The sequence below is a fragment of the Sciurus vulgaris genome (assembly GCF_902686455.1).
Source record: "Sciurus vulgaris genome assembly, chromosome: 1".
NCBI classification, from domain to species: domain Eukaryota; kingdom Metazoa; phylum Chordata; class Mammalia; order Rodentia; family Sciuridae; genus Sciurus; species Sciurus vulgaris.
In genome coordinates, this window is record NC_136461.1 from 211,174,830 (window position 1) to 211,202,503 (window position 27,674).

A 27,674-nucleotide genomic window follows, 5' to 3' on the forward strand; every position below is an offset into this window, starting at 1 on the left:
TTTGGCCTCAGGCCTCTGTCCTTGGCTGCTGGAAGGGGGCTTGTCCACGGTCAGGCCCACAGGCCCAGAGCCCCTGGGCACATCCTCAGCCACCCCAGGCTGAGCCCAGAGCCTCCCCCTCCTGGTGCCTCCAAGGTTGGGCCAGGGCACCACCTTCCCCCGGAGCTCCCCTCCAGGGTGATTTCTAGGTGTCTGGGGTCCTCCTGGGAGGGCCAAGTGCTGTCCCAGGATCAGGAGCACCTCAGGGCACCATGTCCACCACGCCCCGGACCTCCACTAGCTGAGTGGTGACCACGAGCCCAAAGTGCCCGAGAGTGCTCAGTGTCCCAGTGCCACGGGAAGGGGGGGCCACAGCACTGGTGTGGCCGGGACAGGCTTGGGGAAGGACAGACGTTGAGAGGGGGGAGTGCGTATCTACGCTGGGAGCCCTCACAGCAAAGCAGCCAAGCTGAAGGGCAGCAGTGTGTCCCTGAAGGCTGGGCGCTGGCCTCGGCAAGAGGGAGGGCTTGAGGCTCCGCAGGGCACGTGGGCTGCTGGGAAGACCAGAGGGACTGCTGCAGACCGCGGGGCCAGGGACGTGGGGAGGTCAGAGGGCCAAGGCTGCAGGCCGCGGGGCCAGGGACGTGGGCATGACCAGACGTGCCTTAGACAACTGCTTCCGCAGGGGGGTGGGGAACAGACGGTGGGGAAGGGGGCAGGTGGCCAAGCTGGGGGGCTGAGGATGGGCAAGGAGGACAGCGCTGCCACAGAAGCCTCTGAGGACAGTTGTGACAAGATCGTTCCATTCCACATCCCCTGCTGGCGTCCGGTGGAGGGCAGAGCCTGGCCCAGCCCAGGCTGCAGGCATGGAGGCGGGCAGGAAGGCCTGAGGCCAGTGTGCACTGTCAGCATTTAATACAGAGAATTCAACAAGGACAAAGACAAGGACGGGCAGGTTGGGCAGTGGCCGAGCCCCGCGGCTCAGGTCACATACTGGGACAGCTCCGTGATGTCCCCCATAAGGTTCAGGTAGAACCTGCGGCATGTGGAGTCCGGGTCCTGCCTGAGGGTGTCCAAGTCTGCAGCAGAGACCCCGGGTCTGACTCAGCAGCCTGTCCCACTGGGGACCTGTGTGCAGCTGGGGAGTCCTGCCTGCCCCGGCCCGACTGGAGGGAAATGTGGGGCTCCACCCTCAGAGGCACCTCGCCACCAGAGGACCCTTCCGGTGCTCAGGGAGAGACCCGCACTGCCCAGCCCTGGGGCACAGGGTGCGGCTCACATTTCTTGAGGGTTCTTATGTCCCCTTTCTTTAGGTGGAAGCAGAGGTCAGTAAAGTAGTCCTGAAGCATTCCCCCTGGGACAGGAGGGGTGGTGATGGGTGGTGGGCACAGGCCTGCCAGCCTGCAACCACCAGCAGGCTTCAACCATGGGGGCCGAGCTGGGCGCAGATCAGCACCTACCAATGAACTTCATGGCTGCCAGCTTCAGGTTCTTGTGGGGGCTGTTCAAGTAGGTCAGGGCCTGCATGAGAAACTGGTGGTAGTTGCCAAAGTTGCTCTCCACCTGGGGGCACAAGAGGTGGCCAATGGCCAGGCTGGGGCCCAGGTAGCACCTGGCCTCTGTGACCCTGCGTCTGCCGGAGGCCCCCATGGCAGTGCCAGGGAGTGAGGGGGCACTCACGCCAAGCTGGGCCCTGAGACCCTCAGTGTGGCAGGAGGGAAGCAGAGCCAAATCCCTGTAGGCCCAGCTCCTTCACCCATCGACCTCAGGGTCGTCAAAGGGTAGGGACCAGCCTCATCTAGGGCCCTGGACATCCTCTGGAAGGATGTCCTTCTGCTGCTATGCCCGGGGCCCAGTCCAGCCCCAGCACAATATTGGCTGCTGTGCTGAATTAGAGTGAGACGCCGGGAGACCCTCTGGGTGAGCAACAACCATCTGCAGGACTAGCAGGGCTGGAAATGGCTGGAGAGGCCCACTCTGCTCCCCTCCTGGGCAGGCCTGCTGTGGAAACAGGACAAAGCCAGCCAAAGTGGCAGGGTGGGGACCTCACCTAGCCTCTGATCAGGCCCCGCTGCAGCAAGCATCCAGCAGCCCTTTGGTCTGGTAAACCAGTTCGTCTGAGCCTGTTTGAATCTGCTTTTGGGCCACTGGCATTCCAAGGATCCTGATGAGTATCATCTCTCTGGCCTCAGCCCCCACGCTCCCCACAGGGCCCTAGGGACATTTTGTACCCAGCCGCGCTGTTGTAGCGGCTGCCATGGTCAAGGTGCTACCACCACCCGGCCGTCTCTGCCCAACCTGGGATGTGCTGATGGGCTTCCACCAGCTGAGTGGACTGAGCCACCCACAGCCGCCACCTTTCTGCCCAAGCCGGGCCTAGCCTAGCCTTCCACACACAGCCTGGAGGCGACCTGGGGCCTGTGAAGTTCCTCCCTCCAAACCTACCTGCTCACCTCAGCTCACCTCCAGGCAGAAGAGCCCCTGCTGTCAGCAGACCCTCAGCTAGAAGCTGCCACCCCCTGCTGCCTGCCCTGCCAGGTCCACCCCGCCAGCAGACAGACGCTGGCTAACACCAAACTGCACACGCGTCCTCCAGCTCCCCAGCTCTGGCCCATCATATGATTTCCCACTCCAAGGAACCAGGACTCCCTGCAGGCCTGATCCTGTGGCCAGGGTGGGGAAAACCAGGGGGGTCAGAGCGTTTCCATGTAATCAGGGAAGAATGTTTCAGAAGGACTCCAGGCAAAGGGCAGCTCCTGGCCAAGATGTGTGACCACCTGCCATCGAGGCGGCGATGCCACCAGTTCCTGGAGCGCTCTCTATCATCTGCCAGGGGCCCAGCGCCTACTGCTCCGAGACGGAGCCTCGCGCGGCTGGCAAGGGTAAACCAGGTCGTCAGGGTGGGCCCAGTACAATGGCTGCTCCTCATGGAAAGGTGACCCTGGCAGACTGGCAGAGGCAGCCCAACTGCCGAAGTGCGCGACCGTGCACCAGGAGCTGCGGGCCTGGAGCCAGCCTCCCGGGGCAGTGCAGCCCCTCCTGCCAGAGGCGACCATGTTCCTGGCTGTCTTGCCTGTCAGCCGGCAACGGTGCTTTGGTCAGACGAACACGGGCCAGTAAGCGGAGAATCATGAAGCAAGCAGGAAGGAGGTGAGACGGAGGGAAGGAAAGTGGGGCGCAGCAACTCAACTTCTGGTGTCGCCTACTCATGACTTTGACCCACGAAGCACTGATGGGAGCCGCTCCCGCTGCAGAACCAGGAGGCACCTTGGGCGGGGCTGGATGGGACTGTGGCCATCGGCCTGTGGTACGGGTCAGCTCCAGGCTAGGCAGCAGCCAGCGGGACAGGCTTTGCTGGCCCTTGCAACACTAGCCATGACACGGGGTCCACAGGGTGCCAGGCGAGGAGCTCCACCTGGGCTCACAGCTGGGCCGACAGCCCAACAGGAAAGATGCCGATTCTAGAAGTCAAGTCTGTTGGCCGGGCACGGCGGCCACGTCTGGCATCCCAGCAGCTCCGGAGGCTGGGGCAGGAGGATCTCGAGTTCACAGGCAGCCTCAGCAACAGCAAGGTGCTAAGCAGCTCAGTGAGACCCTGTCTCTAAATAAAACACAAAACAGGGCTGGGGATGCGACTCAGGGGCCGAGTGCCCCTGAGTTCAATCCCTGGTACCAAAAAGAAAAAAAAAAAAAGAAAGAAAGAAAGAAAGAAAAGAAGAGAAAGAGGAAGAAGAAGTCAAGTCTGCTTCCTAGGACAGTCAGAGGTCGCTGCAGCCAGATCCTGCGGCCAGCAAGCCGTGATGGTGGCCGTGACCAGGTGCCCACGTGGGGACCCGACACTGGTTCACACTTGGAGCCGACGCTGGTGCAGACTGATGAGCTACAGACAAGCCAAGGGGTTCAGACTAGGGAAAGCTCTAAGGGCCTGGGAAGGTCCGGCAGGGAGGGACGGCGGCAGTGCAGACGCACACTCAGACGACCACGTGAGGGTCTTCAGTGCTGCAAACACGGAGAACCTGATGCTACAACGTAGGGTTTCAATTCCGTGTCAGAGCCGTGTGATCATTGTTATATAAATGTTCAAGGAAATTCACTTTGCTAAGTAAGTCTTAATTCATAGACTGCCCTAGTGATGGGCAAATGCAATGTTAGCAAAGTTGACCTTTAAGGCTTTACAAGGTGGTTTCGATGAATAAGATTTCCGTGTTGGGTATTAAGACAATAGAAGCGGTCGTGCGTACACCTCTCCACGTAGGATACAGCTCCAGGATCAAAGACCCGTCAACAAATCCCTCCTAACACCCTTCAAGCAAGCTGAAGAGCACGGCGCTCCCCAGGCAGGCCTGGAACCAGAGCTGAGGCCAGAGCCCAGCGCGCTGCGCTGCCCGCTCGGAGGCTGGGCTCAACTCCAGCACCCCATAGCACCCAAGAGGGGGCCCCAGGGCAGGCAGAGGCCAGAGAGTGGCTCTCCCCCCGCCGCTTGAGGGGGCCTGAGCCCAGGAGGGCTGCAGTGTGGACTCACAGCCTGCATGTCACAGTCAGAGGTGGGAAGGAGAGGACAATGCACCCCGGGTCAACAGCAAGCACAGATGCCTCCCGAGCACATGGCCGCAGGATTCCCATCAAGGCCCCTGACGCACAGCAACAAGGTCACAAAAGGGGAAACTGGAGGGATGGAGGGAGAGCGCGGGGCAAGGCTGAATCCTCAAGCCATGCGCAGGTGAGCCACCGAGCTGCAGAAAGGACAGACACAGCAGCAGGACGAGGCCCTCTGTGCTAGCCAGCTTTCTGCCTCTGTGACCAAAACACCTGCCCAAAACAGCGTAGAGGAGGAAGGCTGATTCTGGCCCACAGTTTGAAGGTCTCAGTCCATGAGTGGCTGGCCCCATTGCTCGGGGCCTGAGGGCGCAGGGAGGAGAGCTGCTCGGTGGGGAAGGGGCAGGTACAAGGCAGTCCCCTAAGGCCACACTCCCAGGGACCTCTTCCTCTAAGCACATCCCACCCACCTACAGTTCCTGCCACCTCCCGCTGTTTATTCAGATTATTAATCCATCAAATGGATTAATCCACGGACAGGTCAGGCCCCAATCACTTCCTACAAGCCCACCTCTGGACACTGCTCACTGGGGTCCCCGTGGGGTCACTCCAGATTCAAAGGCGAGCCTTGAAGATGAGGCCGACGGAACTGCAGCCATTACCCCAGACAGGCAAAGATGTCTGAAGAGCAAATCAGAGAAGGAGGGGCCGCCAGGGGCACCCAGAGGACCCCCGGCACCCAGCCCAGAGCGCGGCACCAGATGCAGGAAGAGGAATGCAGAGCAGGGGTCAGGCACAGGCAAGGCGCGACCTCATGCTCCTCGGACTTGTCCAGCTGTGTCCACTGTGCTCACCTGCAAACAGGGTCAGGGCCCTGAGCACATCCCTCTGCCAGCTGGCCATGGAGGGTCCCCGCAGGGGAGGGTCTGCCACCCGGGGCCTCCAGCATCACGGAGCATGGCGGCAGCTTTGCCCCAGGACTCCTGGGACGTGCTCGCGTGTGTGGCCCCGAGCGGCCTTTCCGAGCACCCCCAGGTTTACAGCAGCACTCCATTGCTTCTCCACTCTCAACCCCGTCGCCCCGGAAGGCGTCTTCCTTGGCACTTCTCTTAGAGGAATAGCTACTACCGGCGACATATGCCACCCCTGTATCCTGAGTCCTCTCCACTTCCTGGGGCTGATCCCTCGTTCCCACAGCCACCTGCTGCCTGCTCCAGAGGGCCTGACGCCAGCGAACACTTGGCCAGGACTCTGTGCTCAGGACTCTTGTCACTGGCACCAAACATGTCTCATGGTGACCCTGGTGCTACTGCATGTAGTGTGTGAGCAGCACCCAGCTGCATGGATGGGGAGTTCAGCACCACGGTCCTGTCCACAGGCACGGCCCAGTATGTCCTCCGTCCACAGGCACGGCCCAGTATGCCCTCCGTCCACGGGCTCAGGCCAGTATGTCCTCCGTCCACAGGCACAGCCCAGTATGCCCTCCATCCACGGGCTCAGGCCAGTATGTCCTCCGTCCACGGGCTCAGGCCAGTATGCCCTCTGTCCACGGGCTCAGGCCAGTATGCCCTCCATCCACAGGCTCAGGCCAGTATGTCCTCTGTCCACAAGCACAGCCCAGTATGTCCTCCGTCCACGGGCTCAGGCCAGTATGCCCTCCATCCACAGGCTCAGGCCAGTATGCCCTCCATCCACAGGCACGGCCCAGTATGTCCTCCATCCACGGGCTCAGGCCAGTATGTCCTCCATCCACAGGCTCAGGCCAGTATGTCCTCCGTCCACAAGCACGGCCCAGTATGTCCTCCGTCCATGGGCTCAGGCCAGTATGCCCTCCGTCCACGGGCTCAGGCCAGTATGCCCTCCGTCCACGGGCTCAGGCCAGTAATGCCCTCCATCCACAGGCACGGCCCAGTAATGCCCTCCATCCACAGGCACGGCCCAGCTGGAGACCCTCACCACCCCACTCCTGGGCCTTCCCCTCGCCAGCGCAGTCACATGGAGCAGGGAAAGCACAGGCCAGACAGGGGACACAAGTGACTCCCCTACAACAAATTCTTCTGCACAACCAGAAACGCGTGAGCAAAGCAAAAGGCCGAGCTGCTGGCTGGGCGGGGGCTGCAGCACGGGTACAAAGCTGAGAGCCCATCAGGGAGCAGGGCACCCACCCACACTTCCAAGCCCGAGACCAGCAGTCTGGGGTCAGCGGGATGGCTCTGCCGAACACCTGGCGCCTGAGAGCAGCCGTGAGCTGTCACTGCCCCCAGGGAGGCCAACGCGCTGCAGCCAGCCTGGGCCCTGCCTCTGCAGGAAGGCCTCCCAGTCTGCTCCTGGGCCTGGAGACCAACTCCACCTGTCCACACCTACCACACGAGGCCTGCTGGTAGTGCCAAGACCAGCCTGGCTGGGCAGCGTCAGGAGACTGCCACTGGTTTCCCTCTTCCACATCTCCCCTTGGGCCCGCGAGCAAAGGCTCTGCCCTACATCCACTGGAGAAAGGGTGGGGCAACAGAGCGGCACCTTCCTGCCTTCTGGTCCCACAGACCTGAACCCTCAGGACACCGTGGTCATTCTGATCAGTGGAGGAATGAGCCAAGGAATGGCAGGGGAAGGACAGCAGAGATCAGGAGGCCTGTGGACAAGACATCCCCAGCTTGTGGGCCCTGGCTGTGGCCAGACCCAGGGAGGCCTGAGGGCTAAGGACAGGCCTGTAGCATCTTCTGGTAACCTCAGTCCTGCCCCGAAGCTTGGACTGTCATCTGAACAGCCTGGGTCACTGGTAAGACAGGAGAGGCTGTCGCTGAACAACAGAGGGCAGTGTTTCCTGCACCCACTCCCTGGCCCAGCTATGCCTGCGGTAGAGCTTTAGCCCTTTCTCCATCAGGTCTGCACTGGACACAGGGCACCATGTCCTGAGGTCCCTCCACAGTGGCCTTGGGCACAGTTCAGGGACATGGTGTGGGGGCTGTGTCTCCCCAGCCCGCTGGAGAGGACCTGGGCTCCACTATGGAGGGAGAATGCTCCCCTCCCAGGGGCTGAGGCCACTTAACGGAAACCTGCAGAACAGGCGCTCCAGTGCTGATGGACCACACTCAGTGGGCTGGGGTGCCCAGCACAACCACCTCCCCTCCCTGGCCTGGGCCCATTCAGGGAGGGCCCACACCTTACCATGTAGATAAAGACGTCATTCTCGGCACCCAGGCCTCGGCCCCACGCCAACTTGCTGAACAGCTCCTTCTGGAACTCCCACTTCAGCAAGATGGCGCAGCGCAGGAAGGTGAACTTGGTCTTCTGTAGGCAGAGCAGGTGGGTCACCCCAGGGAACTCAGGCCTTCGCCTTACCACATCCCTCCCAAGCAGGCCCAGGGGAGGATCCCACAGGGACAATGTCCCAGCACAAATGCACCCTGCTGGGGTGAGGAGACTACGCTGCCAGAGGAAGGGGCGACCATGTAAGAGGATCGCCATTCCCTAAGCCCCATGTTGCCCTGCTCTAATTTGCATGAAGCTTCCAGAGAGGCAGTGGTCACCCTGGCTGCCCAGGCCAGGCCTCCTTCTTCAGGCCAGGAAGGAAATGGGCTGAACAACACAGAGAGGGGCATCCGAGGAGTCCAAGGAGGAGACTCTGCTGTCTGGGAAGGAGCCTGTCTTCCAACAGGGTAAGCTGGAGCCCGGACCAGGTTGCTCAGTAGTGGAAGGTGAGGCCCTACTCCCAGAGTCCTGCGATGACAGTGGACAGCCTAACGCTACAGAGTGGTCTGCAGAGACAGATGTGACGAACCTGGGAGCCCCTGGGCTACCCCGTGGCTCCTTGTGGAAACAGAAACTCCCGTCCAGGGAACTCCCGCGGATGGGGGCAGGGGAAAGCAGGTACTCTTGTGCAGGATGCGTCTGCACCTCCGGCCGGTGAAGGGAGGGCAGAGGCAGGAAAAGGATCCTGAAAGCCAGGTTTATTTCAGGCATGTGTTTCTGCAGCAAGGGCGTTCCAAAGGCAGGACCATCTCCTGGGTGGGGTCCCTTCCTTTTCTCCATCTGCCTGTTCCCCTGCAAGGCCAGATGTGGCCCTTCCTGGCCGAGTGGGTCCAGGTGGCTGCCCTGTTCTTGTCTCTGCCCACGGGGGGAGTCCTCCAGCCCCACCGGCAGGTGTGCTCTCCCTACACCTGGCTCTCCCGGCCCCCACGGCCAGGCCAGAGCCTGCTCACCATGACCACCGCAGGGCAGGGGTCTGCCAGGTGGAAGAGCAGTGGCACCAGGGCCTGGAAGGCGAAGGTCTTGAGTGCCTGCCGAAACTTCTTGCCACCACTGTGGATGACATCCCCGAACAAGAAGATGGCACCTCCTCGCACCTCTTCCCTTTCCTGCAGAAGGAGGGCGGGCCTTCCGCTCAGGCAGGCGACGTGCCCTAGCCCTACAGCCCGTGTGGCCGCTCAGCTGCTGACTGCCTGCCCTCCCTCTCTGCCCGAGACTTCAAGCGGCTGTGCCTGCCCCACTTGGGCTCTGCCCGCTCAGGGCAAACCCCAGCGCTGCCCGCTGCGCGTGGGCTGAGTAGCTGAGCCCAGCGGCTGCCCATGGCTCCGCTGCCCTCTCTGCCCCAGCTAACTCCTCCATCTCCTCAGCTTCCGGATTGACTCTCCTGGCTTTCTCTCCTCTGGGTTTCTGACAGCTGCCACTCAGGGCTCCCCAGCGGGCTAGAGCCAGATCTGTCACTTCTTAGCTCCGTGACCCCTGCAAGCCTCCTTTCCTGAGTTTTGCCTTTGGCGACGGCAGGAAACAACCTTGCCTTGTCCCTGCGCCTGCACCGCACCTGGCCAGGTCGGCCTCGGTCCTTCTGCCGCCGCCCACCTCCCCCGGCCCTTCCCCAAGGCCCGCACACGCCTCGGGGACAGAGCCTCGCGCCCAGACTGCCTCCGCCGCCGGCCTCCGCGCCCCCACCGCCGGTCTCGCTCTGGCTCCGCCTGCTCTGCGCGAGCCCCGGCCGCCCGCTCGGCCCGCCGGGAGCCGAGGAGCCGAGGAGCCGAGGGCACGCGGGACGCCTCGGTCACCTGGGGGGCGAACGCGGTCCGCAGGGCCCCGCCCTCCCCGGCCCAGCTCCCCGCGGGGCGCAGGGCTCGCGGAAGTTGCCCGCGAGCGCCTCGAGCACCTCAGAGCGCCGCGCGCACAGCGGCCGGGCTTCTCGGATGGACACTCGGGAGAAACTGCGCAGGCGCCGTGCCTGAAGGGCCGGTTCCGCCTGCCCGGTCCCGCCCCTCTGTCACCCTGGGATCTGCTCACGTCCTCGAAGAAGAGCGGCAGGTGCTCGGCGATCTTGAGACTGGCAGCGCCGACGCTCTGGTCGCCCAGGCGGTGCAGGATGTCACCCAGAATTTGCATCAGCCCCAGGGGATCCTTGGGCTCCGGCTGCAGGAAGTCGTCCAGCAGCTCCATCAGCCGGCTCTGGAGCAGGGCCACCTGCAGGGAGACCCACCCAGTGTCTCCAGTTTCCCCTGGTGGGGCAGGTCGTCCCCGGGCTGGTCAGAGCTGTTTCAGGCAGCCGGACTCCTGGATCCTCTCCAAACCCACCTGACCTGGCAGGGCCTGCGGCAGGGCTCTCAGGTGGATGGAGGACAGAGTGCCTGACTGAGACCTGTCAGAGGCTCGCTCGCTCTGCGCAGACAGGGGAGTGGATGATCAGGGCAGCTTACCCCGGGCCTCACTCCCAGCCCGGCAGTAGCACCCTAGGGGCACCGACCTGTTACCCAAGGCCAAGGGCAGGAGGAGGTGGTGCAGCATGAAAGGAGCTGACAGTGGCTGGCAGACAAGGGCCTCCTACCTGCAAGGAGGTCAAGGCGCTGATCCCAGAGGCCCCTCTGTCTCAGAGTCCCTGTCCTAAGCAAATGCTGCCACCTTCTCCTGCTCCAGGCCTGAGTGTCTTTCCTATCTACCTCTTCCAACAAGACATCTACCCTGCCCCCTTCCCCTTGAAGTCCTTAGGATGGGAGCAGGCTTGTCCCCAAGTTCCTCCATGTCCCTAGCTCACCTTCTTTTGGTGCATGAGGATGCTGCTGAGGGCCTGCAGGCTCATGGCCTGCACCAGCTGGTTGGGGTTTTTCAGGTTCTGGTTCATGAAGTTGACCATGTTCCTCCGATTCACATGCTGGAAGACTTCTGGACTATTGAGAAACTGAGCAGAGTTGGCATCATCAATCTACCTGTCAACTACAACCGCCAGGTAAAGTCAGCACCACAGCATGAGATGCTGGGGTTAGACATAAGGAAGCACTTTCAGGCAGCAAGCAGATCTGATGCATCAGGCACAAGTTAGGATGTCTTTTATCAGAGGAAAGTGTCTTTTTATCCTGAAAGTAAGGAGCAGGTCAGGGTGGCAGGGGAGAAGCTGACCTCTGTGAGGATGAGAATAGCCACAATGTTGTCTCGCTCCTCATTGTTCTTCAGGAAGATGATGGCTTGCCCCAGAATGGCCTTGACCTCACAGTCATAGTGGGACACAGCCCTGTCAAAGGGAGGGGCAGACATGATCCCAAGTGCTTTTCTAGGACCAGGCCCAATTGGTGGTGGGGAGGAGCTGGGGACTGGACAGTGGCCCCCACCCCCGCAGACCTCATTCACTGCATCAGATCTGCTTGCTGCCTGAAGTGCTTCCTTATGTCTAACTCCAGTGTCTCATGCTGCACCGTGGACTCTACCTGGCAGCCGCAGTGGGCAGGTGGGTTGCTGAGGCAGCCCCGCCAGTTCCCAAAGCCCAGACGTCTTCCAGCTGGCGTCTTGAGTACAGAGTGCAGGGTGCAGTGGGGGGTGTGCTTCAGCCCTGGGCTGCTGCCCTTCCCGGCCCCTCCTGGGCTGAGGGGCTCCCGGCTGGGGACTCACCTGGCCAGGAGGCTCACGCCCTCGGGGTAGGTGTCCAGGCACTCCAGGTGCTGCCAGCCGTCCAGCAGCTTGACGTGGGCGAACACCTCCCAGGAGTCCGTGGTCCAGAAAAGGCCCTTCAGCGCTTCCAGGCAGGTTCTGGGGCAGGGCGGTGGCAGAGGGAAGTCCCCTGGGGCTGGGCCGGCTGCCCCCGGGCTCCCTGGGCCCACATCCTCACCGCTGTTGGCTGCCCCCACCCACAGGACAGAGCTCATGCCTTGCTGGGTCCTGAGCGTCCAGCCACACCAGCGCCCACCAGGGACTCCCGTGCGGTGCGGCAGGGGCCAGGAGGCCCTACAAGGGCGGGCCCTCCTCTGTCGCACCTGCAGGGCCCGAGGGGCCTGTCCTCCAGGATGTCCTCCTGGTAGTCTGAGAGGCCCTCCACCATGCCCAGCTCCAGCAGGTAGTGCAGCTGCGTGAGCAGGCCCATGAAGAGGCCGGCGAAGGCCCAGCGGACAGTGGCCCTGTACTCCCGGGTGTAGAGGAGCTCATAGATGGTGTTCAGGGCCTGCAGCGGGCAGAGCAGGGGCCACGGGCCTGGTGAGTCAAGGGTGCAGGCCCCTCTGTCCCGCAGGCCCCAGGCTCTGTCCCCAGACGGCCCTTGGCTGCTTCTGGCTGGCGGTGGGCTGGCTGCACCCCAGTCCTGGGCAGCCCCAAGGTGGGACAGGAGCCCCTCGACCAGGGCTCCGCTTGGACCCCAGGCCCTGCCTAGCTGCTGCACCCTGGCTTTCCCCGGCTTGGCTCCACCCTCTGCAGTCCGCTGGCTTTGTCCAGGTGCCCTTGCCGGGGGAGGGCCTTTCCAGAGCATCCCCCTTGGCGACGGCCATGCCTGGTCCTGCTGGCTTCCTGGCCCTGGCCCTGGTTTCAGGAGGCTAACCCTGTGCCACCGCATTTTCTTGGGGTGGGACTGTGAGTGCTGCCCCCTGCCTCCTCCAGCCACAGAACTACTCCCCCATGTCCTTGGCGGCCACATGGCCCCACAGCGCCTCCCCACCCCAGGTCCTCCTGGAGCCGAGCCCCTCTGCGGCTTCCCCTTGCCCTTAACCACAGCCGGGCACTAGCAGCCTCGCCTCCTTGTCTGCCCTATCCTCCCAGCCCCTGACTCCTCTGTCCCTGCAGCACCGGGCAGTCCTGCTGGCTCCTGACCTGCTCCCTGGGCACACTTGCTCTAAGTTCTTGGGAGCCTCCAGTTTCCTGTTCTGGCCAAATGGACAAAGCAGGGCATCCCCTGGAGATGCCAGTGCGGGTGGCAGCAGGGAGGCCCTGGGGCTGGCGGCTGTCAGTCACCAAGTGCAAGGGGTGGCCACTCCCCCTCGTGGAAGATGGTGACCTGCCCATGACTGGCAGTGCACCAGGTCACCGTGGCCGAGGAGACCGTGGTGGGGCCAGGCCCTGCTCACCCTCAGGCAGACGAGCTGGGCCTGGTGGGTGGGCTGGACCAGCTCCCTGGGGGGCCGCAGCTTCAGCTTCATGTACAGAATAGTCATGACCTTCCGGGCCAGCCGCAGGTTGGTGGCCAGGGTCCGCCACAGGAACAGGGTCTTCCTGGGGAGACAGAGGCCCGTGCCACTGCAGGCAACTCGGTAGAGGCTGTGCTGCCTGAGGGCCCAAGGCCCACTGGGGGCCTTCCCTGTACCCTTAAATGGTGCCTCCTGAGCTGGCTGTCAACAGGACAGCTGGCCGGGCGTCCCGAAGTGAACACAGCCAGCCCTCAGGAATGGTGACAGGCGGGTCCTGGGGTCAGTGCCCTGGTGACTGCCGGCTGGGCCCTGCTCCGGGCTCTGAGCACAAGGTAGCTTTGCCCCACGTACGGGCTGGCTCCCTCCTGGCGCCCGCTTGCCCCTAACTCCGAGCAAGCAGCTGCCGTCCTCAACCTGCCTCCAGGAGCAGAGAGGAGACCAGGAAAACAGGAACCACGGCAGGCTGAGCTGCCAGTCAAAGGCTGTGACCCCCGGACAGGCCAATGTCCCCAGCACGCTCAGACTGCAAAGTGTGTGCACACCCCGTGAGGTGGTTGGCATGTGGCCACTGACCCCACAGGGCCGGCCAGGTTCGAGGCTGTGTTCCTAGCAAGCGCCCTGAGCAGCTCCGGAAGCCCTGTGGCACAGTGGTGGCCAAGGAGGAGCCAGCCAGGGGCTCGGGGCCATCAGGCCCTGTGTCTTCACAGTGCCAGGTTGGCCTCAGGGCCTCTCGGAGCCTAAGGGACGTTCCAAGTTGAAGCCCCTTCCTGGGAGCACTGAAGCCCTACATAGTCCCCTCAGCCCAGGGCACCTTTGGGGCCCAATCCAGGCTGGGCCCTAGAAAGAAGTGACGGGCAGGAGCTGGGCTGGTTGTACTATCTCAGCCTGGAACTGCGCCTGTGGCCTGGGGCAGCGAAGACTGGAGGGTGGACACTGGGTGGTGGATGGTGTCCGTCTTGGGGTTTGCGGGCAGAGGGAGGACCCACCTCTCTAGGGGGTGGCTCAGGGACAGGGTCACCTCCACCACCTCCTGGGTGTGCTGGTTGCCCAGCACTGCCGTGGCCTTCATCATGGTCTGCTGGACACTCTTGAAGCGGATGCCTGGCAGCTCCTGGAGCAGGCTGTGCAGGATCTCAGCCACCTACAGAAGGGGCAGGCAGAGCGTGGCCCCAAACAGGACAGTCCACACGGGCCCCTGTGGGTCCCTGGGCGGGACCCAGCCCTGCGGCTCATGGCACGTGCCACCTGCCTGTTTGCGTTCCGGTCCCTGGTCATGGGGGAGGTGGGAGGACACACTGTGGGGGCGGATGTGGCTGATGCAGAGCAGTGCCCAAGCAGGAGTGTGGGTGAGCCTGAGTTTAGTGGGCCTCGCCAGGCTGAGGGGCAGCTGGAGCTGCTGCCTCCTGCAGACTGGCACCCAGGTGGCCCTTGGCTCCAGTGGCAGTGGCAGGGCCTGCCACCTTGTGGGGCACAGGATAGGAGCAGGTGGCCAGGGGCCTGGGGGTGTCCCTGGGCTAATGGGCAAAGGCAGCCGGAGGCAGGGCTGCCAGAGGCCGCCTCGGGGGCTGCACAACTGCAGGGAGAGGCGCCTGGCCGTGGAGAAGAGGTGTGGAGGTGGGCACGTGCCACGCAGCCCTCGAAGGGGGCTCTCCCCGGGGCTCTGCAGGGAAGCCCCCTCCTGGCTGACGCTGAGGACGTGGCCCTTGCCCGCCCAGAGGGGCCCTGGTGCCAGGCCCTACCTGCTCAAGCTTGATGCCAGCGTCCTGGAAGATCATGAGGAGGAGCCTGGAGGCCAGGTCACAGCGCAGGTGGCTGTGGCTGCGGAGGCCGTGCAGCAGCGTGAGGACCAGCTGCGTGTGCTGCGCCACCGTCAGGTCCCTGTGAAAGGCCTGTGCGGGCGGGGCTCTGCTCAGCAGCCAGCCTGACCCGCTGTACCCAGGCCCCGTGCCAGGCAGAATGAGCGCCACGTGCACCTCCACACAAATGCCCTGAGCCCAGACCTGCCACGGGCCAGAGTGGCCAGCACAGGCCCAGCTGCCACCTCACTGGAGAACTGCCCTGGGGACAGCAGGAGCCAGCAGCCCTGCGGCCCCACGCGCAGCTGACCACTGGCTGCCCTGCCCACGTGCAGGCCCTGCCTCTCTGTGCAACCCCTGGACCTCCTGCTGCCAGCGGCCTTCCTGCCCCGCTCATCCTGAGAGCCTGTCCTAGTGCCTCCTTTGCCCAGATTCCCGTCCGCTGTCCTTGGGAGGGGCTCTGCCAGTGCTCTCCTGAGGGGACTCCACTGCCCAAGGCCTCACTGCCCTACAGTAGCATGCCCTGGGAGCAGCAGGATCTCAAGCCCGAGCGACCCTCACTTGAAGGTGGGACGCTGAGGTCCTGAAAAGTGGAACAACAGGCCCAGGGCAGCCCACCCAGTCAGAGGCAGAGCTTGGACCCAGCCCAACCCTCAACTCCGGGTTCAGTGCCAGGAAAAGCTTGAGCCCAGAGCCAGGTGTGTGGGGAGGGAGCAGGACCCTCCTGGCTTGCCTGGCATGGAAGGGCAGTGCCAGACCATGATGTCCCAGCAAATCAGGCTGGGCCACCACCCTTGCAAGTTCAAGAGAGGCCCAGCAGACACCAGCAAGAACGGGGGCCTGCACTTCCAAGGGGGCCTGCGTCCAGTCCAGGGAGGGACCGAGGCGGGTGCTTCTCCTGGAAAGAGCCGTGTCTTGAGCCCTCCTCCTGGCCCTGCCCACACTGCTGCCCTGCATGGCCACTGGCAGCCCCAGCCCAGCGGGGAAGCCTCACCTTCACCATGCGGCAGAGCTTCATCCCCCACTCCTTGGAGGCCTTCACTTCAAAGTGCCTTGCTCTGTTCCAGGGCGTGAATTCCAGCGCTCTCCCTGCATGAGGCTGAGGGTCAGGGGAGCCACTGGGCCCGGGGGCAGCCCCTCCTCTCCAGCACTGTTGCCCCAATTCACAGACCAGGTGTGAGCCCGAGGAGCCCAGGGATCCTGGAGCCAGGATGGTGGCCAGGAGCCACCCGTCTCCCTCTCCCTGGCAGCTCACCCTTCTGCTCAACCACAAGATGGAGGAGGAGGGAGACACACTGCTGAGAGCGGCTCCGGGTGACCTTGTCCTTGTCCCGACACAGCAGAGTCAGCAGGCCTATGTGGTGGCCCAGCATGGAGGGCGTGGCCTCTTCCTGTGGAGGGCGCCAGTGAGCAAGACGGGCAGGTAGGAGCCACCTCTGTTGTCTGGGGCTCCAGCTTCTGGGAGGCGCCCGTGCTGGGACCCAGAGGAGGCCGTCCCAGGTCTGGGAGACCCTGTACCTCGCTGGCCTCAGTTTCCTCGTGGAAAGGGGGCTGTTCCCATTACTCATGAGAAGTCAGGGAGTGCCATTGCTGCCTCCCCAAGGGCACGCAGGCACAGGGGCACCTTCCCCGTGGGCCACCATGCCTGTCCCTACGTGCCTGCACACTAGTGTGCACACAGCTTGTTCTTTTGGGTTTTTAAGACTTTTCTACTTCATGCTGATTTTCATCAGTTTTGGTTCTGATGCTCTTGGATCCGTGGGTTCAAACTTTTCGTCGGGTTTGTCAGTTTTGATGTTCCATGGCCACCTACTCCTGTCCCCTGGGGACTTCAGTTAGCTTGACATTGTTCCACAGCTTGCTGAGGCTTTAGCTAGTCTTTCTTTTTCCTTTAGTTCCTATAGGTCCTGTGTTCTGTCTTTGAGTTCACTGGCCTTTTCTTCTCCAGTATCTGACCTACTAGTAAATGGATCCAGTGGCTTTTGTACTTCGGATCTTGTATTTTGTTTGTAGCTCCATTTGATCCATCTAGTTGCTCCCATTAGTTATCCCTGGATGTTTCATATCTATTCTTTTATGGTGTTCATGTTTTCCTTTAATTCTCCCCAGTACTGAACACAGGTGCGCTCTACCACCAAGCTACACCCCTAACCTGTTTTATTTTTATTTCAGGACACCTCAGACCTGCAGCTCTCCCGCATCAGCCTTTGAGTAGCTGGATGGCAGGCGAGTCCCCAGGGCCAGTTTTCCCATTAATTTTCTAGCATGTAGTGTGCACTGCACCATGTTCCATGGCTTCCTGTTGCCATATGCATGTTTCATGTCAGTAAAGTGGGGTAGAGAGATGGAGTCTTTAACACAGTGGGGAAAGGGGCTTCTGTGGTGTCCCCTCTGGATGTCCAGCCTTGGAGACCAAGCAGCTGAAGACTGGGTCAGGTAAGAGCTGCTTGTGGGGCCAGGCAGTCCAGCCCTGTGCAGGCCTCGGTGAACCTGGCCCACAAGGGCTGGGAGATGTCCACGACCCTCCCCAGCCTCTGTTGGCTGCGGGGAGCCCTCCACCCCGTTTCCTCAGACCACCCTACCTGTGCCTTGGCCACAGCACAGCCTTGTGCGCCCCACTGCCCTTCCCCGCACACACAGACCCGCTGACCACAGGAGTCCTGGGCTGCTCCCTGGGGCAGGGTGTCCTCCTGGTGGCATCAACCCGATGGTCCTCCCCCACCTGGGTGACCGCGAGGGGTAGGGCTGTGGGCACTCACGGTGAGCCTCAGGGAGTCCACCACATACTGCAGGAGCAGGAGGATGGACTGCACCGCCCGCTTGCGCTCGTGGCTCTTGTCCGACCTCAGCCAGCGTTCCATGTGCTGTGGCAGAAGGGAGGGCAGAGCTGAGCATGGCTGCCACAGCCCTCCTCCACCCCACCCCGCACAGACAGTGGGTCTCCAGGCCACTCAGCATGTTCAGTTACAGGGTGTTGTCGCCTTGCATGCCAACCAATTGCTACCAAGCAATCCTGAAGTGGGTACCAGCTGAGCACTCTCCAACTCCATCCATTCCAACACCACTTACCAGGAGGGAGTGTCAGATCCCACAGACTAAGGTCTCAGTCACCAAGAGGGCCCCACTTCAATTGCAAGCCCCAGGTGTGGCCTGTTGCTTCTACCCAATCAGCTATAAATCAAATGTATTGGCCCATCTTTCATTACAATAATGAAATACCTGAGGCAGGTACTTCATAAAAAAGAAAGGTTTATTTTTGTTCACAGTTCTGCAGGTCCAAGGCCAAGGGGCCACACCTGATGATGGCCTGCTTGCTGGCAGAGTCCTGAGGCAGCACAGGGCATCACATGGCAAGACACACAGAGTACATGTGTGTCTGTGTCTCTTCTGGTCTCTGTCTCTCTGCTTCTGAAGCCAGCAGGATGCAGTCGTGGGCTCCGTCCTAAGGACCCTCTCTAATCCTTTCCAGCCACCCAGAGGCCTCTTGACACCACCATGGATTAGGTCTCCACCTCTCAGTGCCTCTCGGTGGGAATTGAATCTCCACACAAGGAGCGTGGGGGCCACTCAGATCCCAGCCACTCACAGTCGCTCCTTGGGCTCTGTCCACCTCTAGAGTCACTCTCAGGACCCAGGGAACACCAGTATGCTCATATCCTATCATGAGGGCATGGCAAAGGCTGAGCCAGACCCCAGATGGAGAGGGACAGAGGACAGGTGGCAGGGGCTCCACGCCCTCTCTGCACAGTCCTGCAGGTGCTGCGTGTGCTCGGCCCAGGGTGAGCTCCTGAGCCCAGCCTGGGGTTTATGGAGCAAGTCACCAGCCTGGTCGAGCCAGACTCAGGGCCTCTTGCCTCTCTAAGAAAGGCATGTGGACAGCAAGTGACCCTTCAACCAGGCAGTTGGGTCCCCTGGCAACCAGCCCCCAGCTGCCAGTCAGCACCTCAGCCTAGGGCTTTAGGAGCTGGGAGTCGAAGACCAAATACCTCACCACACCGCAGGCCACACCAGGGCTTCAGGAACGGCCAAGAAAGCCCTGGGCTCTGCACTCGGGAGGCAGCCGGTGTCGGGGCCCGGGTTGCAGGGTCTGCTGCTGTGTCAGCATGCGTGGATTTGGAGCAGGGACATCCAGGGAGCACCTGTGGTCTCTCTTCCCTCTGCATTCCTGAGCCTCTCCAGGGGCTTTGCAGGGAGAGTGTCCTGGGGGCCCATCCCCTTGCTCTGTGGTTCCTGTCCCTGAAGGCCCATGTTCCAAGCTGGTTCCCAGCTGCCTGCATAGTATCCCTGTCCCCTGCCCTCAGACCCTCAAGGACAGGTACTAGCCACTCTCCCCTAGACACATACACCTCCTGCAGGGTCCCTACAACAGGGCGTGGCTGAGGGGACATTTCTGGCCTGAACCAAGCAGTCCTGGTCCCCACCAGGGTCAGCCAAACTCCAGTCAACCCAGAGCACTGGCCACTGTGCATGGCTGGCACCGGCAACTGCCTACAGCTCAAAACCAGACCTCACCCTCTAGCCGAGGAGGGCTGGCGCCCCACACGGCCCAGCCTCCCTTGGGCCATCCTGCCCTGAAGTTCCCACCAGAGCTACAGACAGGCCATGCCTGGCCCCTCCATGGCCCTCGGGTGGCACCTGGCCTCCAGCTCCACCCCCAGGCCAGCTGTCAGAGTAGCACAGGGCAGCTCTGGACACGTTCCTCCAGGCCCAGCCCCTGTCACCCACACATGCCCGAGCCTCACAGCTCTCCTGGGACACACCTGAGCCCACTGTGCTGCCCCAAGGGTGAGGACAGCACTGACCCCACACAAGGCTGGGGGCCCCTTTCCCTACCTCCAGCCCCCTGTGAGGTCGGGGCAAGGGCGGCCTCCCAGCCCATTTCCCTTATCCATCAGAGGAGGGCACGGGGGCACTCTGGACTGGAGGGATTAATCCTGGCAAAGCACAGAGCCCAGGGCCAGGCACCCTCTGCCAACCTCTGTGGGGGACCTCAGCGGCATGGCTGACTCCGGCCCACCTGCCCAAGGAGGAGCCGAGCTCGGAGCGGGACCCCTCGAGCGCCCTTTATCGTGTTCAGTGACTGAAGCGGGGAACAATGCCATCACAGGTGGGCAGCGTGAGGGCACCGGCCCGGAGGGACGCCAAGCAGGCCCTGGGGACCGGGAGGGCTAGCCGGAGCGGGGCCTCACCTGCAGGAGGAAGCAGAGCTCGTCCATGCTCGGGTTCTCCAGGAAGAAGTTCTGGAGGAGCAGGTTCAGGGCTCTCTCCGTCTTCCCGTACAGCGCCTGGCAGAGAGGGGTCAGCCGGTGTCACAGGTGGGCCACCCTGCCCCAAGCTGCTGCTCCTCCCGGGGCTGTCCTCCCACCCAGGACAGGCCAGGCCAGGCAAGGCTCTGATGCTGGTGTCTCCAGGAGACGACCGTGTGCACGTGTGCGTGTGTGAGCATGTCCCTGCTGCTCGGGCCATTGCTGGCCCTGCGGTCCCCCCCATCCCCGAGCTCCTGGGCCTGCTGCCAGGCTTTTTCCTTTTGCTGCCCTGGGCACTGGGCTCCTGAGGACACAGGTGTCCTCTTTCCTCTGGACCTGCTTTGTTCTCCTGGGAACCTCAGGTATGTGGAACTCAGCAGGTCCAGCCACCTACAGACCTGCTGCCCTGTCCACCCTGGTGCCCTCTGGGCCCTGGGAGCTGCCTAGGGACTGGGGGCTGTTAGTGAGGGAGTCAGCCGCCTGGGGCGAGTACGGATCTGATGTGCTGCAGGCCCTCAGCGGCTGCCCGGGACTCTGCCAGGGTCTCGCCCAGGGTGACAGACGCAGCTGGCACAGGTGAGCCCTGCGCCTGCCGCCGTGCCTTCCTAGTTGACTCCGTAGCCGCGATTCCCTCTCAGGAGCAGGGTGCTCACTGGGTGTGTCCTGGCCCCCCAGGGGAGGTGCATCCCCAGCGCAGATGGGGACGCCAGAGCTCCAGTGGAAATCTCTGATCCAGAGAACAGGTCCGAGCAGTGTGTCCGTGTGGGGAGGAGGTCAGCAGATGGCGGACAACCATCCCTGGGGTCCTGGGGTGGGCAGCTCCTCGCTGCACAGAGGTCCCTCCCTCCCACAGGCACAGAGTGACAGGGTGGGGCTGCAGAGAGCGTGGGGAGGCCAGCAGGGGCTGGAGAGTCACCCAGGGGTGAGGGGACCGTGTCCAGTGCTCCAAGTGCTGGTGCAGCTGCTGGTCATGTCGGCCTGAGCAGGACACTGCTGGCCACAGCCCAGTCTCACTCACCATGGCCCACGTCCTTGTGCCACCGCCACCTACACACACACGCGCATGCACACACACATTCCACCAGGAGTGCAAGCCAGGACCTCCTGAGCCCCACACTTTCTCAAGATCAAGAGATGGACTGAGGGATGGACTGACGGAGGAAGGGTAGGTGCAAGCGTCGCCGCAGACAGCTGTGCGAGAGCAAGCGGGTGACCTGGGACAGCTGGACAGGACAGCACAGATGGAGAAACACACCAAAGACGCAGACCACAGGCCCAGGCCACCCTGGGCACAGCAGCACGTAATGGCAAAGCCGTGAACCATGTATTGTAAGACGTTCCGCAGGGCGGGGCCCAGGCTCAGCGGTGGAGGCTGGCCTGGTCTGTGCGAGGCCCTGGGCTCCATCCTCAGCACCGCATACGAAGAAATGTGTGAAACTGAGGGTCCATCAACGACTAAGAAAATATTTTGAAAGAGAAGTTCTACTGATTGAAAAGGCAGAAAGAGAGGAAAGGAGGGACAAAGACTGGACAGAGAAAAAACACCTAGCAAGACAGCCGTAGGGCAGACGCCTGAGGGCCCCTCACCTCCACGGAGAGGCGGAACCGAGCCAGACCACTTCACATGCTTCCCAAAGAGCTACTGCGGGAGTAATGGTGCCAAGGTCAACCACAGGGGCCAGAGGGAAGGCCAGCGCTGACCTGGCCGGGACAGCAGGGGCAGGCACTGCAGGGGCCCGCAGTGAAGACCGCCATTCCTGCAACACCAATGAGACAACCGAGGCCTCAGTCTTTATGGCCTAATAACAGCTTTGAAATCCAGCGGCCACCTCCGGGACACAGGGGTGGACAATGCAGCTGTGGCCAGCATGGGCATCCCTTCCCATCACTGATGGTGCCAGGTGCCCGAGGGACAGCAGAGCACTGCTCCTCAGGGGACACACAGCTGGGCACCTGCGCCAGCCACGTTCTGGGCCAATGGATCTGAAGGGATCTGCACCATGAAAAGTGTCTCCTGACAGAAATGGAGATGTGAAGGTGCTCAGCATACTTCTAAGTCGTCAGCAGGTCAAAGAGAGAATAGAAGCTGAAATCAGAGAACCCAGGAATCAAACCGAGTGAAAGTGGAAGCAGCGCACCAACATGGGTCACCCCAGGGGCCCTGGAGGAGCACGTGCCCTGCTGCCCATCTGCTGGACCCTGACCCTGACCCTGATCCTAACCCGAGCGAGCACAGCAGGCTGAGGATAGAGAGGGAGAACCTCGACCAGGAAGGAGGGATGGACCACCTTCAGGCAAGGAAGCCACGTGTCCAAGCCTGTGGGATCCGGGAGCCCTGGAGGAGGGTGCGGCCAGGCGGGGTGCGAGACACTGTGTTCACGAGCACCGGCAAGGAAACCTCCCAACACCACGGAAAATGGGAAATTGGAAAGAAAGGTTGGCCAAGGGACATGCAGGACAGCGGCAGGAGAGTGGAAATGGCCTGACCACCCCCAAGCAGCCAGCCGGTCCCACACCCTCCGAGTGCGTGCAGCCAGTCAGATCCCAGTGGGCAGACTGCACTTCACCAGCTGATCCTAGACTCTTCTGGAAGTGCAGGAGCCTAGGACAGCAGAAGTAACCAGGAACAAGGGCGAACGCGGGGGTCTGAGCAACCTGACCCTGGGACCCAGAGAGCCCCGTCCATCCTGGCTGTTGGAATAGAATGCCGTGCACCCTGTGGCTCACGGGCCACAGGAACACAGGAACATCTGCAGGCGTCCAGGAGCGGGGCACCACCGGCACCCCATCCTCACGAGGAGAAGGCAGACGAGCCACCTCAGGCCCCGTGTGAGGGTGCGCCTTCATCACGTCGCCTGGGGCCGCATGCCCCCTGTGGATTTCAAGGGTCCTGCGCTGCAGTCCACTGTACCCCTGCCACTGAAGCAGTGTGACGGTGGCAGATCACAGATCAGGGGCAGGACGAGGCGATCAGAATCAGAGCCCTGCGTCTGTGCAGGCCCATCCTCAACGAGGTGACCGAATCAAGCCAGGAGGGTCTGGGTACCACGCACTTCTGCAGTCCTAGGTGCTCATGCCCAGAGTTAAACTCCAACCCACACGGTGAACCTCACAAAACCAGCTCAAAGGAGGGCCTGAGCCGTCACAGCCTGAGCGTCTCTGTCCCCCAGGCTCTATGCTGACGTCCTGGCCCCAGGACAATGACTTCAGGAGGGGGCCTCCAGAGGGGACCTTGGGAGGCGCCCATGATGGTATCAGTGACATTCCAGCTACAGTACCTGGTGCAGCTGCCCAGACAGACCCCGACAGAGCCCAGGTGTCATCTCCAAAAGAACAAAACTTCTAGCAGAAAATAGAACATCTGTGCAACACTGTGTCAGTGGACTTGGTGAGCACTAGGCCCAGTGCACCCAGGCCCTGTGCACAGCTCTTGCTCGGACACAGGGTTCAGCTTCTGTGCACCAGTCCCTGGGCTCGGGAGAGCCAGGCGACTTTTTAACAAGTTGCCAGACTCTTTTCTCAAGAAGCTGCACTACTCCACCAGAAAAAATGACCAAACTGGATCCTCCACATTAGCAACTTGAACAGAGAAGAGGAAGCCACAAATTGGGAGAAAATAGGTCCAGATCCCATGTCTGATGACAAAGGGCTCACATCTGGAATCAAAAGGAACTCTAAAAACCACTTAAGAACCCCAGAAGTAACTCAGTTTTAAGATGAGCCAGGAGGCCTGGACAGCTGCCTCCCCAGAGAGACCACAGAATGGCTGGGAGCGTGGGAAGACAGAAGGAGGCTGAGAACCAAGGTCTGGCCACGTGGCGCTGTCCAGGACCGGGAGCATGCGACCCTCACCCTCTGGCGGACATCATCAGTGCAGCCTCTTCGGAGAGCAGGCCAACGGCTGGATCATCAGTTAAACCCGAGCCCCCGTGAGCTCACTAGCAACTCAGCAGAAACAAACCCCGTAAAGACCTGGCCACACACTCCTGGCTCCTTCATCTCTAACAGCCCAAATTGGAACGACCCATGCCACCAGCCAGTGTCCATGAAGGCAATGCCACCCTACTGTACCAGGAGTGGACTGCTGGCACAAGCCAGGACACAAGCTGGCAAGACCCTCATGGTGAGTAAAACAAACGTGGGCAAAGTCAGCATGCTCCCATTCATAGGAGACTCTGAAGAAGGCAGACCTGCCTTCCTTGGCTCTCTGCAGCTGTCCAGGATCCTCTGCCTGGGGGTCTGCTGGGGAACGCAGCCCAAGGTGCACAGGGAAGCCCCCAGTTGGCCTTTGACCTCGGCTGTCGCCCGTTGCTTGCTGACCAGGCTGTCCCTGTCAGGTGTGGCGCATGTCTGGCCTGAGGGCCTCTGTTACTTGCTTTGCTCTGTTTCCACAGAGCCTGGCCATCCAGGATTCTGTGCCGGCATGGACACTGGCAGCCTGGCCCCTGGGGCTACCTCCCAGCTCAGCTGCTCCTCCCTGTGGACAAAGGGCCTGGCCCAGCCTTGGTTGAACCCTGGAACGTGCTTCGGGTCATGGAGTGTGAGGTGGCCCTGCTGCATGCTGGGTCCAGGCGGGAGCAATTGAGGCCTGTGAGTGAACATCAGCCTGTCCCTGCCTCAGGGTCCTGGCAAGGAAAGACCCGGGCCTGTGTAGCCAGGGTGAGGAGTGCCCGAGGATAAGGGTGCTGCCCGCACTGCAAAGACCGCTGGGCAGGTCACGCCTCATGGAACACCAGCAGCATGACCAGCCTCCTTAGGCTGGAACACCTAAGACTCAGGGTGTTTCCAAAGTCAAAGTCAGCCAGGAACAAAGGCTGGACCCTGACTCCTTCTTCTGCCCTCCCAGGCAGGGCTGGACAGCCAGGCCAGTACCCAGAACCTGCCACGCAGGAGGAGGGGGAAAGGCCCAGGAGCACAATGTCACCATGACATCCGGGGCTGGCTCCAGCGGAGGGGACTTGCTCTTCAACTCCTCTGTGGGGGGCAGCAGGTACACACTCTGCAGGCAGGTCTGCAGGATCCTGGACTTGACCAGGGGCTTGAGGCTGGGCCGCAGGTTGCTACAAGAAACCAAAGACCAGGCTTTGCAGGGTTGTTGGGCTGGGGCCAAACTCTGGCTGAAGCAGGCTCCTGGTGCTGGGCACAGTGGCCACATCTATAATCCCAGCAGCTTGGGAGGCTGAGATGGGAGGATCACGAGTTCAAAGCCAGTCTCAGCAAAAGCGAGGCACTACGCAACTCGGTGAGACCCTGTCTCTAAATAAAATGCAAAACAGGGCTGGGGAGATGGCACAGTGGCCCAGTGCCCCTGAGTTCAATCCTGGTACCTTCCCCCCGCCAAAAAAAGGGGCTCCTGGTGAGGACAGACTGGCTCAACTTGAGACCTGGAAGTGGACCTGGACGGTGACACTCCTGACACTGCCTGGGGAGGGTATGGGAATGGCGCCCACCATCCTGGGAAGGGCCCCTAGGGACAGGGACTGCAGCAAGCTGTCCCAAGGGCTCCACTCTCTCGGGTCCTTTGGTATTCGTGAAAAACTGAGGGATTACTCTGGGGTCAGTCAGGGCTGTGAGTGGGATCAAGGGCAACTGGTGCAAGACCAGAACTTGTTTGTGGTCAGGTAGGACTCTAGGGTGACAAGGCCAGGGCTTGACCAGGATCAGCGCTCAGCATGTCACCTGGGTCAGGGTTCAAAATGTGTTCAAGATCAGGGCTCAGAGTGCGACCAGGACCAGGGCTCAGCATGTGCCAACACAACCGCCTGTCTGGCCCTGCAGAAGGAAAGTGTCCTGGCCCCAGCCCTGGAGTCCACCCCAGCTCTTGCATCCTTTTGCACACTGAACCCTCTCCACACTCAGAGGGCCTGGCCTGTCTTTGTTTCTGGACCCCAGGGGGAGTCACCTCAGGCCCACAATGACCAGTATGATCTTCTGCCGGCAGAGGGTGACCAGGAAGTCGGGCTCCTTCTGGAGGATGCACTGGGAGGGTAGAGCAGGCACCGATGTGGCAGTAGCACCCGACCAGCCGTGGGGCCTGCCCGCCCCCTGCAGCCCTGGGGGCACCGCTCACCAGGAGGCATTGGATGAGCTCTGGCGTCTGAGTGAACTTGTAGTTCTGGGCGCCGTATTTCGGCCTGAGCACCCTTGTGAGCAGGATGGACGCGGAAAGGAAGCTCGATTCTAGGATTTTGTCCTAAAGGATGGGCCAGGTCAGGGGACAGTGGCGGACAGTTCCCCACAGCTGCCATGCAGCCCAAGCAGCCACCCTGACCAGGGGTCACAGCATGTATGTACGCCCACACAAACACACCCGTGCAGGTGTGCAATGCACACCCTGCACGCCGGCCGCCATGCACAAAGACACTCACGGGCACAGCAGCTCGCACAACTCACGCCAGGGGCTGCCTGGGGCCACGTGCGCCACGCGGCACACACACACCTCAGCCCCAGGGGCCAGCAGCTCTGGGCCGTTGAGAGCCAGGCGCCCTGCCCTCCCACCCTTGTGCGGAGGGCCGGCAGGGCTCACGTAGTGACTGCAGGAGAAGTAGTACACCATCCTGGAGATGATGTTGTCCACCCAGGGTAGGATCCGCTCCTTGGCATGTATGGCCATCTGCCCGTAGCACAGCAAAGAGGTGCTGCTGACCCACTTCCAGTGCAGGTCAGGGTCCTCCAGCTGTGGGCGGCAGAGGGCAGAGGGTCTGAGGGCTCTATTTCTCAGCCCCCCTGGCTGCCCTCCCAGCCTGCACCCACCTGTGCCCCAGGAGGGCCAAGCCCTATGCTCAGCTCCTTGTGGTGGTCAGCTCCTTGGGGGTCCAGTCCCAGGCCTGGCACCAGCCCTGCCCTCCAGGGACTCCTTGAGCTGGTGCCCTCAACCCCCCTCCTTCCCAGGCAGGCAGCCCCCTCTGGGGCTCTCTGGTAGTCTACTTCTCCCAGAGAGGATTCTGGGAGCCAGTGGCTGGGGAAATGAGCGGCTCGACACACCCTTCTAGGTCTGGCACCCAGAGGAGAGACCGAGTCCAGGCCACACACAGCCTGGGATCACGGGAGCCCCTCCACTCCAGATCCTCAGCCCGGGATTCTCGTCAAGTAGAGAGGGGCTTCGTCCAGCCTGTGTCTCACGCCAGCCCCTCCAGAACCCTCCTGTCACCAAGGGCACCTGAGGCCGAGGCCCGCCCAGCCCCACACTGGCAGCACCTGGGAGTCTACCTGGCTGCCTGGGGATGGCAGGGCCCACCTCAGGAATCTGGTGCGGCCCATGTGCTCCAGCAGGGCCCACGCCTGCTCCAAGTGCGTGGTGGACGCCAAGCCCACAGAGAGGGCGATGCCCTGTGGGCAGAGGTTCCTGTGAGCGGCCCCAGGCCACGGTGCTCTCCCTCCCAGCCTCCGAGGCCCCATCCTCCCAGGGAGGATCACTTAGTGCCTGATGCAAAGATCCCCCACCTGAGAGTCACACAGATCTCCACGCAAGTGAGGACTGGGGACCGGGAAGTGGCCAGGGGCCTCATGAGGCACGGTATGGAGAGGGGGAAGCCATGAGCACGAACCCACCTCTCGCTGGCTGCAGGACTGGTGGGAGGACTCCAGGAGGCAGGTCAGGTGCCTCCTCACCAGGTCCACGTCGGTACACTCTCGAAGGAAGATCCCATAGAGTTGGAAGAGGAAGCCCTGGGCAGAGAGAAGGAAGCGCTGGCCCGCAGGCAGGGCCCAGCCCGGTGCGCAGTGCACAGGCTGTGGGGCGGGAGGGGCCTGCTTGC

General features: G+C 62.0%; 1 protein-coding gene across 1 annotated transcript; it reads right to left on the reverse strand.

The window, feature by feature from the left end:
• Positions 1–893: 893 nt before the first annotated feature.
• LOC306665367 (maestro heat-like repeat family member 5) lies at positions 894–27,674 on the reverse strand. Its single transcript, XM_079146811.1, has 26 exons — positions 27,127–27,674; positions 26,357–26,593; positions 25,988–26,110; positions 25,820–25,896; positions 24,842–24,977; positions 22,645–22,836; positions 19,861–19,956; positions 17,431–17,535; positions 15,927–16,062; positions 15,494–15,760; positions 14,423–14,916; positions 13,862–14,016; positions 12,701–12,960; positions 11,739–11,952; positions 11,377–11,514; positions 11,239–11,273; positions 10,891–11,171; positions 10,529–10,672; positions 9,784–9,960; positions 9,555–9,724; positions 9,312–9,494; positions 8,715–8,865; positions 7,681–7,803; positions 1,440–1,542; positions 1,259–1,333; positions 894–1,058 (listed from the first exon to the last, which is right to left on the reverse strand). Exons 1-26 carry the CDS (start codon positions 27,313–27,315, stop codon positions 961–963), a joined length of 4,359 nt encoding a protein of 1,452 aa, XP_079002937.1. The 5' UTR covers positions 27,316–27,674; the 3' UTR covers positions 894–960.

Excerpts from the sequence above, each read along its gene's own strand:
- LOC306665367 (XM_079146811.1), bottom strand. The coding sequence starts at position 27,315 with ATGGGGCCTCGGAGGCTGGGAGGGAGAGCACCGTGGCCTGGGGCCGCT. Across the intron at positions 17,536-19,860 it reads AGCTCTGCTTCCTCCTGCAG|CACATGGAACGCTGGCTGAG; the intron begins GTGAGGCCCCGC and ends CTTCTGCCACAG. Across the intron at positions 11,172-11,238 it reads CGTCTGGGCTTTGGGAACTG|ACACTGGAGTTAGACATAAG; the intron begins GCGGGGCTGCCT and ends GTGCAGCATGAG.